Source organism: Oncorhynchus keta, chromosome 28 (assembly GCF_023373465.1).
Source record: "Oncorhynchus keta strain PuntledgeMale-10-30-2019 chromosome 28, Oket_V2, whole genome shotgun sequence".
Classification (NCBI taxonomy): Eukaryota; Metazoa; Chordata; class Actinopteri; order Salmoniformes; family Salmonidae; genus Oncorhynchus; species Oncorhynchus keta.
Window position 1 is genome coordinate 66,377,475 of NC_068448.1, and position 13,049 is coordinate 66,390,523.

The following is a 13,049-nucleotide window of genomic DNA, read 5'->3' on the forward strand; positions in this document are numbered from 1 at the left end:
ATATCGTTGCCTGGCTACTCATCCACATCGCATGGAAAAATTACGTTATAGCGAGCAGCAGAATTTTTACATTTTTTATTTATTTTAACTTTATTTTACTAGGCAAGTCAGTTAAGAACAAATTCGTATTTTCAATGACGGCCTAGGAACAGTGGAACAGTGGTTAACTGCCTGTTAATGGTCCTACTTCACTTGTGAGATAAGGCCATTGAATTTAGGGTGACTAGTCAGGCAAGTTCTCTCTTGATCGAAGAAAACAACAGAGAAACTTGCGACGTGTCGGAGATCTTTCGTTCCAATTGGCCAGAAACTTCCGAGTTCCGGTTAACCTCCCCAACCCTCTCCGTCCGTATAAAACCGCGGTGGGAGACAAAGCACGATCCAGTCCAGCTGATCCGACCCAGATAGGTTACTGCTGCATGTAAACTCTCCCGACATAGGCGTCAGGATCCCAGACTGACTGTGGAGGTTTAAACTCCTGGGACGCGAATGAAGAAACTTCTCCTGCTTCACTTCACATACAGAGGTTTAGTGAGAAAAGGGAAAAAGAGTAAAAGAAGAAAATGGACCGTTTTAAATTGCGGAAAGCGGAACCCAAAGATGTGCCTGACATACTGCGACTCATAAAGGTAGGCCGTAAACAAAAACAACATTTGAGGAGGAGAATAAACAAATGCACTGTTTAACTACTGTTTTGCGTAGATTCACTACGCTGTTGTTTTGCGAAAGTTGTTGGAAAATATACTGACGTATGTTTAGCCTACACTACACACCCATTTGGCCCTCGCCCTGAACGTGAGACCATTTGTTGTTGTTATGTTTTGTTATTTTGTATCCCTGCTTAAGCCTAGACGAAGCCGTTTTGTTTGACTTCATTCAAAGGATCTCTGAACTTGTCTGAAGGTGACATAAATACCGACGATTTCCTCTGGATATCCTTCGGTATCACAGTTGGCTCTGTAGTTCAATTGTTTACGTTGGCAAGGAGCCTTGTTTCCTCCGTTTGAGGTGTTGTTCTGACCGTTGACGGTCACCTACCTATCTGTCCGTGATACACGTTCCCCATTTGACTTGCTCTTGGTTTTGAATCTGACAATTTGTTTCCGATTCTGTTTAGGAACTGGCTAAATATGAAGACATGGAAGATCAAGTGATACTGACTGAGAAAGGTGAGTCTGAATGAAACTAAAACCAGTATGTCCTGCTTACCGTGTGATTGACTGCACACAGAGCTTAAATTGCATTTATAACGTTTGTAATAACAGATCTGCTCGAGGATGGATTTGGGGACCACCCATTTTACCACTGCCTGGTGGCGGAAGACCCCAGTGAGCAGAGCAACAACAATGGTAAGCGATTGTGAATCTCCAATCCCTCTAACATTGCCTCTCAATGCATGTAGTTACTTTCCCTATACCAAACAGATCAAACCTGTAAGCCCAGTTTGTGCTGTATACAGACGCATGTCTTCAGTTATATTGTCAGTGTACACAATAACATGATATTTGATGTCTGGGAGGAGCCCAACGCTTTACTTACACTTTCTGTAAAGAGAAGTATGTAGGTTTGAAACATTGTAGCTGTACACGTCTGTCTCTCTCAGCGAGAGGCTGATGGGTACAAATGGTCTTACTTCCTCTTATGGTCTGTGTGGGTGTCAGACATGTTTGTGATAAACTGCATGCATTCAATTCTCCCAACACAACCCCAACTGCAGTGGTGGTAAAAGTACTGTATTGTGAAAGTCACCCAGTAAAATAGTACTTGAGTAAAAGCAAACCAGACTGCAATATTTTTTTACATTTGCGTATAGCCAAGGGCTTTCGCCAACACTCAATTTACAAATGAAGCATGTGTGTTTAGTGAGTCCCCCAGATTAGAGGCAGTGGGATGACCTGGGATGTTTGACCATTTTCCCTGTCCTGAAAAGCATTCAAAATGTAAAGTACTTTTGGGTGTCAGGGAAAATGTATGGAGTAAAAAGTACCTTATTTTCTTTAGGAGTGTAGTGAAGTAAAAATTGAATGGAAAATATAAATACCCCCAAATACTACTTAAGTAGTACTTTGAAATATTTTTACTTAGGTACTTTACGCCACTGCCGAACTGACACGTTTACACAGTCCTCTGGCCTCACTAAAACCAGACTGAGTTTAGAGCTGAAGGTTGAAGTTATACTTAATCACAGATCTGTGATCCACAATCCCACATCCTAGCTGCTCATAACCATTTAGGGCAGAATGCTGAACTGGCCGTCATTCAGTGTTTTGGGGGTAACTCTGGTACAAGCTCTGTTGTACTACATCAGGCTTGTATTTATGTGATTACTTATTTATGTCTAGGTCCTGTGGTAATTGGCTTTGCCATGTACTACTTCACCTATGACCCCTGGATCGGCAAGCTGCTTTACCTGGAAGATTTCTTCGTCATGAAAGAGTACAGGGGTAAGCACAAACACTTCCTCTCCTTGTGTCTTTCTTCCTCACTGTCCTTACCAATAACCATAAACTCATCGTCCGTCCATTTTTACTGCTTTCCCATTGTCTTCTCTTCTTTTTCCACCAGGGTTTGGCATCGGCTCAGAGATCCTCAAGCTCCTCAGTCATGTGAGTAACTTAGGAGTTATTACACAGTACAAACACAGTACCTGGTAGATGTCAGTTTTTACATGGCTCTGGTCAGAATCCTATTGTAGAAGTAGGTCAATGACTCAAACAGAATTCCATACTTTCTATGAAGCCCATTTCAGTGAGTTATGATTATTTGTACAAATAGCTGATTGCACTCCTGTTCTGTTTATTGCTGTTCAAATAATCAATGAATATGTATTGGGGGGAAAATAAATGGTGTTGGCAGGGAAAGCTTATTTTTAGATTTGGATGGCTTTGTGTGAGGGGGGTGGGGAAAGCTCACAATCACTGTCCGGTACGCTGACGCCTGCTCTCTTCCTCTCTCCCCCTCAGACGGCGGTCAAGTCTCGCTGCAGCAGCATGCACTTCATCGTCGCCGAGGGCAACCAGGCGTCGATAGAGTTCTACAAGCGTCGTGGCGCCGCCGACCTCTCTCTGGAGGAGGGATGGAGACTTTTCAAGATCGACAAGAGCTCCCTCCTCAAGATGTCATCTGGCCCCGAAGAGTGAGCTGGCCCAGAGACACAGAAAGATGGGGATTGGAATGAGAGACTTGGGGTCGATTTCAATTCAGTTAATTATTTGCCTGTCTCTCACTTCAGCAGTGGGGTGTGTGACTACTGACAAAATATTATTATTAGTGAAAAGGGGCATTAAACATTACTAATCACTTAATTTAGGGTTCATAAATACTTTTGTTTTAATAGATCAAGTGTTTTATCTAAAGCCATCATTTTAGTAGTTGGTTTTTAGTTTATTCTGCCAATCAACAAACCTTAAAGCCTTTTGTGTAGGAATCCTATCTAGAACCTGAAAGGGTGTAGCGTGCTCCTTTTCCTTATGGACCAATTTAGGTAACTCAATCTAAAATATAGTGATTTGTAGTTTAATGTGTTTATTTTTCTGCAATTAAATGGTTCAGAGCATATTTGTGTGGTGACTGACTTTTCTAGATCAAGGAAGTTTACAATGAAATCCCAGAATGGTGATGTCATCAGCCTTTTCCTCTCACCCCCTCTGTCATACTTTTCTTCCTCTGAAAGGGGAATGTGTGGTCTGTTACTAGTCTATGGAGAGCAGAGGAGTGAAACACGCACAGGCACACAAACGTTCTAGTCAGATCTTGCAGAAACCCGGGGCGTAGAAATGCATATCAATGTGATGGTTTGTTTTTCACTGACTGAACATTCACTACAGCATTGCCTGATCAACAAACACTTTCACAACCAAACAGTGTAGTGGCCCAGTTCACAGTATACAAACACTGCATCCCAACCCTTTTGCCAGACAGATCCTCTTTACTGTAAACAGTGGCCCTTTCTCAGGGTTTTCCCCAACACTCAAACTAAACTCAGAGAAAAGGCCCAACGCTCTAATTATGAACTTTCACAGCTCTCCTTTGTCTATTTGGCTTTTGCCAAGTGTGTGTTTGAGGACAGCAGTTTCAAGTTCAGTAACCCAACTAAAGGAGTGATATTAGTCTTCCATTGTCTTTAGTGGACAGTTGTACTCTACCCTAAACCCTCATATGGACTCTGAACACTGGTAGGAAATGGGGCAGGACAGTGCTTAATTGACTTAGTTAACGTTGATCCACGTACAGCACAGACCACAATTGTAACAGGTGCGTGTTGGTGGCAGGGAAGTCAGGCGCAGGAGAATGAACTTGGTTTAAGTGCTTACAAAAACTCAAACCCAAATATACACAAAAGGGTACAAAACCTGTCGCGCACCAATACATGACTAGCACATGAGTGAAAACAGGGTTAAATACATGTAATTGATGGCTAGAAGGTCGGTGACGTCTACCGCCAAACGCCGCCCGAGCAAGGAGGGACCGACTTCGGTGGAAATTGTGACAATATTTACATCTGAGAGAACGAGGGGGAAGGGGGAAAGAGACTGCATCCTTCATCTTAAAGGCAATATTTTCATAGACTCCAGTGAGCCTTGCTGACCTTTGAACCTGCCCGTTTACTGATTGAAACCTCTCAGCCAATGGTTAATCTCTAAAGACACATCAGGGAGATTAAAACAACTCCCCATGGGGTCTTTATCCAACCCTTTATAAACTATAACAATGTTCTATTCCAGTGCACACGTGTTGATCACTTGATTGCACAAATACAGGCATTGTCACGTCACACCAACAGACACCCCTACTAACTTGCTCACCCTCACTGCAGAGGGAAGCTGGAGTCTACTTCAAAACAACTGCAGTGATCATTTGGTCAGGGTTACAGCAGATTCAGTTTGTACAGTAGAGTGTTAGCCTGGTCCCATCATTGAGGAGTTGGCTAAAGCACATCAAGATGTGGGGCCAGGCTGGAGTTGCAGATGAACAGACTACCCTTTCAGTGAGAATGTAAGTTTATTAGCAATAACACACTCACAATCAGATATGAGATTAATTTATTAGGACCATTTCTCTGTTCTTAGTAGATTTCTGGGGGTGGACAATCAATACAAAAACAAACAAAATCTGAAACACAAAATACTTCAAAAAACTATATACACAATGCTCAAATAAATCTTCAACGTTTGAAATAATGTATGTGCTGTACACTCTGCAGTGGATCATTGATGGGGGGTCTCTGGAAATAAATACATAAATAGCAAAACAATACTATGAGCATTAAGATTTGGCTAGACAAACATTCAATTGAGGTCAAAGGACAGCTGACAGGAGTCGAGGGTGTCCGTTGGCATGGTTAGTTGGGATGGTAACAGAGCAGGAGGGAATGGGATGTATCATGTTACAGGAGAGACAGATGTATGGGGGGGGGTGTTGTGTGTGTGCCTGTGTTTGCAGTCCACGGAGGCGCTGTGTATAAAGGGGTGTTGAATGTGTATTCTATCCACAGGTACAGACCTGCATGGTTGATTTCACCTCTAGTAATCCAGGTCATGTCATTGAAAACAAATGGTCTTTTACAACAACGACCTGGTTTTCAATTGGTTGTTCAAACCACCCAAAACCAATTTAGGCATAGATGATGGTAATAACAGTTACAGCAGGCTCTCAGCACCGGTGGGTGTGATGACATGCTATAACATCCTCAAAGTATATGAACATCTAGTTCCAAAATTAAATTAAGGGAGAGTGGGTTAAGTTGAACCACTCATACATAAAATTAATAATTTGACCAAATATTTAGGAAGAGGTTATCATTTCATGGAGTCTGTGGAGGAAGAAATCACATGGAAAAAGTGGACCGCAAGGGAGGTCCAAAAAAAGTATAATTAAAATAGTGTTAGAGCAGGGGTATTCAACTCTTACCCTACAAGGTCTGGAGCCTGCTGGTTTCCTGTTCTACCTGATAATTAATTGCACCCACCTGGGGTCCCAGATCTAAATCAGTCCCAAATTAGAGGGGAACAATGAAAAAAAAATGCAGTGGAACTGGCTTCAGTGTTAAAAAAAGTACAAAGTGTTGCTTCAAATGCCTGTGTGCTTCAAATGATTAAAAGACAAAAGAGAGTGTGATTGTGTTGAATTGTGTTTGGGAAATAAAGATAGACATGGTTTTAAAAAGGTAGTAGTAATATTTCATCCAAGATACCACTTTTTTTGGACAACTATGTTGTCAAACTAATGTTTAAATGAATCGGGATACACAACATCCTGAAATATATGCAGATATCTTTGTTAGAAATAATAATAAAACAAATAACCAGCCCTTGCACTTGACCCCCCCCCCACATTTCACCTGAATCTCAAACATCTTTCCTCGATTCCTTGTCATGATGATGACTTACCTTGCCAAATGGCAGGTCCTTCCAGAGCATCCCGACCCTGCTGACTCCAGCTATACATAGAATACCAGCTCACCTGAGATAAGAGATCCACCACACAAGCACAAATTTTGACTCAGGCACAACGGAAATGTGCAATAGAAAAAGGCCAACAGTGTGTGTGTGTACATGGGGCAGAGGGGTTCCTACTATGAGGTCTGACCTCAACCAATCAAACAAACCATCTGACAGATCTAATGCCCATAAACACATCTACTGTCCCAAAATGGATCATTAAACACCCAATACACACTAAATCACAAATTAAGTGTCTTCGTAGCTGTCTACATATCACCACAGACTAAGGCTGGCACTAAAACCGCACTCAATGAGCTGTATTACTCCATAAACAAACAGGAAAACACTCATCCAGAGGCAGTGCCCCTAGTGGCCGGGGACTTTAATGCAGGGAAACTTAAATCACTTTTACCACATTTCTATCACCATGATACATGTGCAACCAGAGGGAAAACAAATTCTTGACCACCTTTACTCGACACACAGAGAAGCTCTACCTCGTCCTCCCTTTAGCAAATCTGACCATAATTATATCCTCCTGATTCCTGCTTACAAGCAAAAATTAAAGCAGGAAGCACCAGTCACTCGGTCTATAAAAAAGTGGTCAGATGAAGCAGATGCTAAACTACAGGACTGTTTTTCTATCACAGACTGGAACATGTTCCGGGATTCTTCCAATGACATTGAGGAGTACACCACACCAGTCACTGGCTTCATCAACAAGTGCATCGAGGACGTCGTCCCGACAGTGACTGTACGTACATATCCCAACGGAAAATATGTACGTACAAAATTGTCAAAGACTCCAGCCACCCTAGTCATAGACTGTTCTCTCTGCTACCGCACGGCAAACGGTACCGGAGCACCAAGTCTAGGTCCAAGAGGCTTCTATCTCCAAGCCATAAGACTACTGAACATCTGGTCAAATGGCTACCCAGACTACTTGCATTGCCCCCCCCATAACTACCTCGACACCGGTGCCCCTCACACATTGACACTTTGTACCGGTACCCCCTGTATATAGCCTCCACATTGACTCTGTACCGGTACCCCCTGTATATAGCCTCCACATTGACTCTGTACCGGTACCCCCTGTATATAGCCTCCACATTGACTCTGTACCGGTACCCCCTGTATATAGCCTCCACATTGACTCTGTACCGGTACCCCCTGTATATAGCCTCCACATTGACTCTGTACCGGTACCCCCTGTATATAGCCTCCACATTGACTCTGTACGGTACCCCTGTATATAGCCTCCACATTGACTCTGTACCGGTACCCCTGTATATAGCCTCCACATTGACTCTGTACCGGTACCCCCTGTATATAGCCTCCACATTGACTCTGTACCGGTACCCCCTGTATATAGCCTCCACATTGACTCTGTACCCCTGTATATAGCCTCCACATTGACTCTGTACTGGTACCCCCTGTATATAGCCTCCACATTGACTCTGTACCGGTACCCCCTGTATATAGCCTCCACATTGACTCTGTACCGGTACCCCTATATAGCCTCCACATTGATAGTACCCCCTCCACATTGACTCTGTACCGGTACCCCCTGCCTCCACATATAGCCTCCACATTGACTCTGTACCGGTACCCCCTGTATATAGCCTATAGCCTCCATAGCCTCCACATTGACTCTGTACCGGTACCCCCTGTATATAGCCTCCACATTGACTCTGTACCGGTACCCCCTGTATATAGCCTCCACATTGACTCTGTATATAGCCTCCACATTGACTCTGTACTGGTACCCCCTGTATATAGCCTCCACATTGACTCTGTACCGGTACCCCTGTATATAGCCTCCACATTGACTCTGTACCGGTACCCCCTGTATATAGCCTCCACATTGACTCTGTACTGGTACCCTGGTACCCCCTGTATATAGCCTCCACATTGACTCTGTACTGGTACCCCTGTATATAGCCTCCACATTGACTCTGTACCGGTACCCCCTGTATATAGCCTCCACATTGACTCTGTACCGGTACCCCCTGTATATAGCCTCCACATTGACTCTGTACCGGTACCCCCTGTATATAGCCTCCACATTGACTCTGTACCGGTACCCCCTGTATATAGCCTCCACATTGACTCTGTACCGGTACCCCCTGTATATAGCGCCGCTATTGTTATTTACTGTTGCTCTTTATTTGTTATTCTTATCTCTTACTTTTTTCTGGATTTTCTTAAAACTGCATTGTTGGTTAAGGGCTTGTAAAGTAAGCATTTCACGGTAAGATCTACACCTGTTGTATTCGGCGCATGTGACAAATAAAACTTAATTGTATTTGATTTAAACTGACCATAACTCACAAAACTACATCCATTACCCCAGTCAGAGGTCACAGCTTTCCATCCTCCCTCTCATCTGCTGTCTACTCATCACTTTCCTATCCTGCTTCTATAATTACTCCCTCTTCTATCATCCTTCCTGTCTGTCTGATCTGGCTGTGTTGGTGCACACACATACATACACACCTGTATCCTCTCTGGGTGTGTCTCTCAGACAACCACATAAAACAGACCCAAAATATCCCAGACTTCTACACAACAGCATGGGACACCGCTTTAAAATGAAAGGGCAGACTATTAACCACATACCTTCCCCAAACACACACGCTTACCTCACAGCCAGAACTCTCTACAGGAAACCACAGCCCTTCCCGTTGGGGGGAGAGAGGGAAAGGGGTGGAATACACACACTAACATTGAACCCCCTACATACACAGACCTTGGCAGCCTGCTGGGGGTAGAACATGGAAGCACTGAGAGCCATCAACCACACAGGAAACACCAGCCTCTTCACCCTGGAACCTAGAGAGACTGGTACTGGTACGGTATTCACACCCCTTGACCTTTTCCACATTTTGTTATGTTAAAGCCTGAATTTAAAATTGATTTTAGATGGATTTTTTAAAAACTTTTTTTCTATTGAACAATAATTATATGAAGAGTGCCTTGGTCCTCCTTTCTTTTTGATATCCCATTTTCTGATTGGCAGAGTTACAGCTTTGACATAAATCTGCTTGAAAATCAATGGCAAGACCTGAAAATGTTTGTCAAAGGTGATTCTAACATGTATTGACTCACAGGGTTGAATTCTTATCTAAGTAAGATAAAAACATAACATATATATATTTTTTTACAAATGTTGGAATTTTTCTTCCACTTTGTCATTAAAGTATTGTGTAAATAGTTGACAAAAAAAAGACAATTCAATCCAGTTGATTCCCACTTTGTAACAACAAAACGTGTAAAAAGTCAAGGAGTGTGAATACTTTCTGAAGGCACTGTAAATGTCTGTGCGTGTGCACATTACCTTTGGCCAGGTACAGGCCTAGGAAGCCAGAGAAGCCAACCACCCCGACTCTGGGATAGAGGTCAGGAGGAGGATCTTTGAGGAACTCGTACGTCTCTGTGTGTGTGTGTGAGAGAGTCTGAGAACACAATTAAGTATGCATCCATAATATGAAAGTATCAGGATGATGTGTCTCCTCACCTCTCACTGTCCTGATGGAGGTGCTCACACTGGGCTCTTACAATCCTGTAGACTTCCTGTTCCACAGGATATGACATCAAGGAGAGGAGAGAGAGAACCTTAATCTATGCTTCAGTGTGTCCTTTCCCAAAATTAAAAATGGACAGAAAGCTCAATGTGTGTTAGTTATGCGCGGGTTGACTCATAAAGTGCCATCCCAGCAGTTATATATGCGAGGAGTGCAGGTTTAAGGTCATTTATTTATTTGACCTTTATTTAACCAGGAAGGGCTCATTGAGATTAAAATCTCTTTTTCAAGAGCACCCTGGCCAAGATAGGCAGCACCAAGTCATTACAAAAAAAATACAGACAGACAACATGAAAAACTACAAGTCATCCATTGAATTCACAAGAGTATAAAACAGCAAATTAAAAACATTGACAAGTCAGGGAATCAGCCTCAAAATCCTTCATCAGTTATTTAAAACACCAATCGGGACAAATTCTTCCAGTTTAAAAGTATTTTGTAAGATGTTCCAAGACGGTGTCACAGAGTAAATAAAAGCCCTTTTACCAAATTCAGTTCAGACATTTGGAACAGTTAGCAGGATAAAGTCCAGCGAACGAAGAGAGTACCCACCACATTTCTGAACAATAAAAATGCACAAATAAAAAGGTAGTAAACCCAAAATGGCTTTGTAAATAAAAGAAATTCCAGTGACTGAGTCTACGAGTGACTAGAGAAGGCCAGCCAACCCTGGTATACAAAGTGCAGTGGTGCGTAAGGGTTTTGCAGTATAAAATAAATCTCAAAGTGCCATGGTAAAGAGTGTCAATTGATCTCAAACACTGAGCGGAAGCATTCATATATAAAATATTGTTAAATATTGTGTGGTTGAAGGGCGGGTAGGTGGCATGCGGGTTGAATAAAGAGAGAATACATTTAAAAATCCATAAAGGTATAATTCTTGTGCAATTTCTAGCTATAGGCTACATTGAGGTTTTTCTTTCATTATTTTAGACTATCTGGCATTAGTGCGTAAGCCTAAGATTTAGTGCCTAACTGTACACGTGACAAATATCCTACACGCCAATCACCAAATGCTTTTTTGAATGGGCAGAAAAAGCAATTCAATTCACAGAGGCAAAAATGGACAATGTCTGGGTTTAATAAGATAAAAGCTGTGAAATGGAGAAGGGAGGGCCAGAAAAGTAATGTTTGTGAAAGATTTGGGAAAGTGGTAAAAAAGGATGATAGCAGTGCCAGCAATGTTGTGTGATGATTGTGAGGCGCTATACAAATTTGAGTCACAAGACGGGGACTTCAAATTGGCCTTTTACTGTTCAGATGGGTTAAATGGAAACGGAAATCTGGACACTGACTGTAGGTCTATAACCTCTCACATAGCCTTAATATTAACTCCTGCAGAATTAAGCATTTCTAGGACACATTTTGAAATATGATTTATTTATTTCAGCATTTTGAGAGAATTGCAAACGTGCAGTTAGATGGGTTACCTTCTTCATCAGAATCATAAAAGCTGATAGCTTATTTCAAAACACAAAATATGCATCCAAGCCGAACTGAAATCTTATCAGAAACATATTAGGTCGTTTTTACATCTTTCTATTTCCCTACAACCGGTCAAACTGATTGCACAGAAAATCTTTCCGTTTTTTTTTTTTTTTTAGCTATTGCATTTTCTCCCCGGTCCCTAAACAAAAGCAGCAGAGATGACAGTGAAAACCTTACAGATGTCAACTATATTGAAGCATTCATTCTACCGATTTAGGACATTATTCTAGTGAGCAAGGGTTTATTTTGTCTTCTAGGGCAACATATGACAAAAGAGAAGCTTCATGTATCTAATTATAGACAAGTTAACTAAGAACTAGCCAACAAAAATGTTGGAAATTATGAGCCAAAAAAAATTGTTCGGCCATCACTGACTGTAGCCTACAACACATTTTCTATATTAGCGGATTAGGGCCGGGTGTGGGCCTTAGATTTTCACTTTATCACATATAGCCGGGAGGTTGAGGATGGTTTATTAGCAATTGCGGACGGGTGCAGGTGAACAAACAGTTGAGCCGTGCACCACTAGTGTGTGTTTGTATGTCTAGTCTGTAGTAGACAGTGTCTGTCACCTACCTCTGCTTTCTCCAGGGCAACCAGACCCGTTTCCTACAGGAAAACAAACAATTACCACAAACATTCTTAAATGTCAGCATTCAACAAGATAATGAGGGAGATGCCACTTGTGATAGCCTAGATACACCCATCTTGTTCCAGATGATAGGTTCGATACATACATCGCTGAGGAAGAGGTATACCTGACACTGGTCGGTGAAAGGCTCGGCCCATTTCCTCAGCTCGGCCACACCGTTCCACTGGCCCCGCCTCTGACTCCACTTACTTGAGCTGGGGCTCTGTAGTAGTGTAGAGGGACAGGAGCTGAAACACACACACGCTTTAATCCAGCAGACTGCGTTGTCCTGTCAAATAAATGTAATCTGCAAAGGCCCGTGTGGGGGCCAACACAAACACCAAAACAGACATTATTAGCAGATAAGATCTGTCCATTCATATCTGGGTCATAGCCAGAAATTCATTGTTGGGGGGCCAACAGAAATGTGGGCATGCCTGGCTCCCCAGTTGGTGGGCCTGTGTCCTCCCAGGCCCACGCCCCTGCTTCACATAACTGCCACATGTGTTCCTGGACAGGACATTAGAGGGACAGTAAAGCCATACTAGCTACCTCTTCAATACTGAGACTCAGAGCTGCCAGTTTCTCCTTGACCTCTCTAGCAGCCAGGACAGCTGCAGTCCCCGTCATCAAACCCAGGACACCTGACACTGCGGCAGACAGCGGAACCTGGCAGCAGACAGACACATCGTGAGGAGGACAGTTACTTTATGGTAAATGTTCGGCAGGAGTCAGGACATTTATGGCAGGTATTTGAGAGTAAGTTACACTAACGTTAACATGAGGTGAATGTTCTGCTCAAAATAAAGAATAAAGCTATTAGTCTAGGACTGCTAAAAAAAAACTGTTTCGTCCAGTCATGTCATAGCCATAGTTATGACTAAAAGAGAAAACGTTTTGCTA

General features: G+C 42.6%; 1 protein-coding gene across 1 annotated transcript; it reads left to right on the forward strand.

Moving 5' to 3' along the window:
• The first annotated feature begins 339 nt into the window (after positions 1-339).
• LOC118361712 (diamine acetyltransferase 1-like) lies at positions 340-3,556 on the forward strand. Its single transcript, XM_035741866.2, has 6 exons — positions 340-629; positions 1,118-1,169; positions 1,266-1,349; positions 2,343-2,444; positions 2,566-2,606; positions 2,964-3,556. The coding sequence occupies exons 1-6, from the start codon at positions 564-566 to the stop codon at positions 3,138-3,140; spliced, it is 522 nt and encodes a 173-aa protein (XP_035597759.1). The 5' UTR covers positions 340-563; the 3' UTR covers positions 3,141-3,556.
• Positions 3,557-13,049: the final 9,493 nt, after the last annotated feature.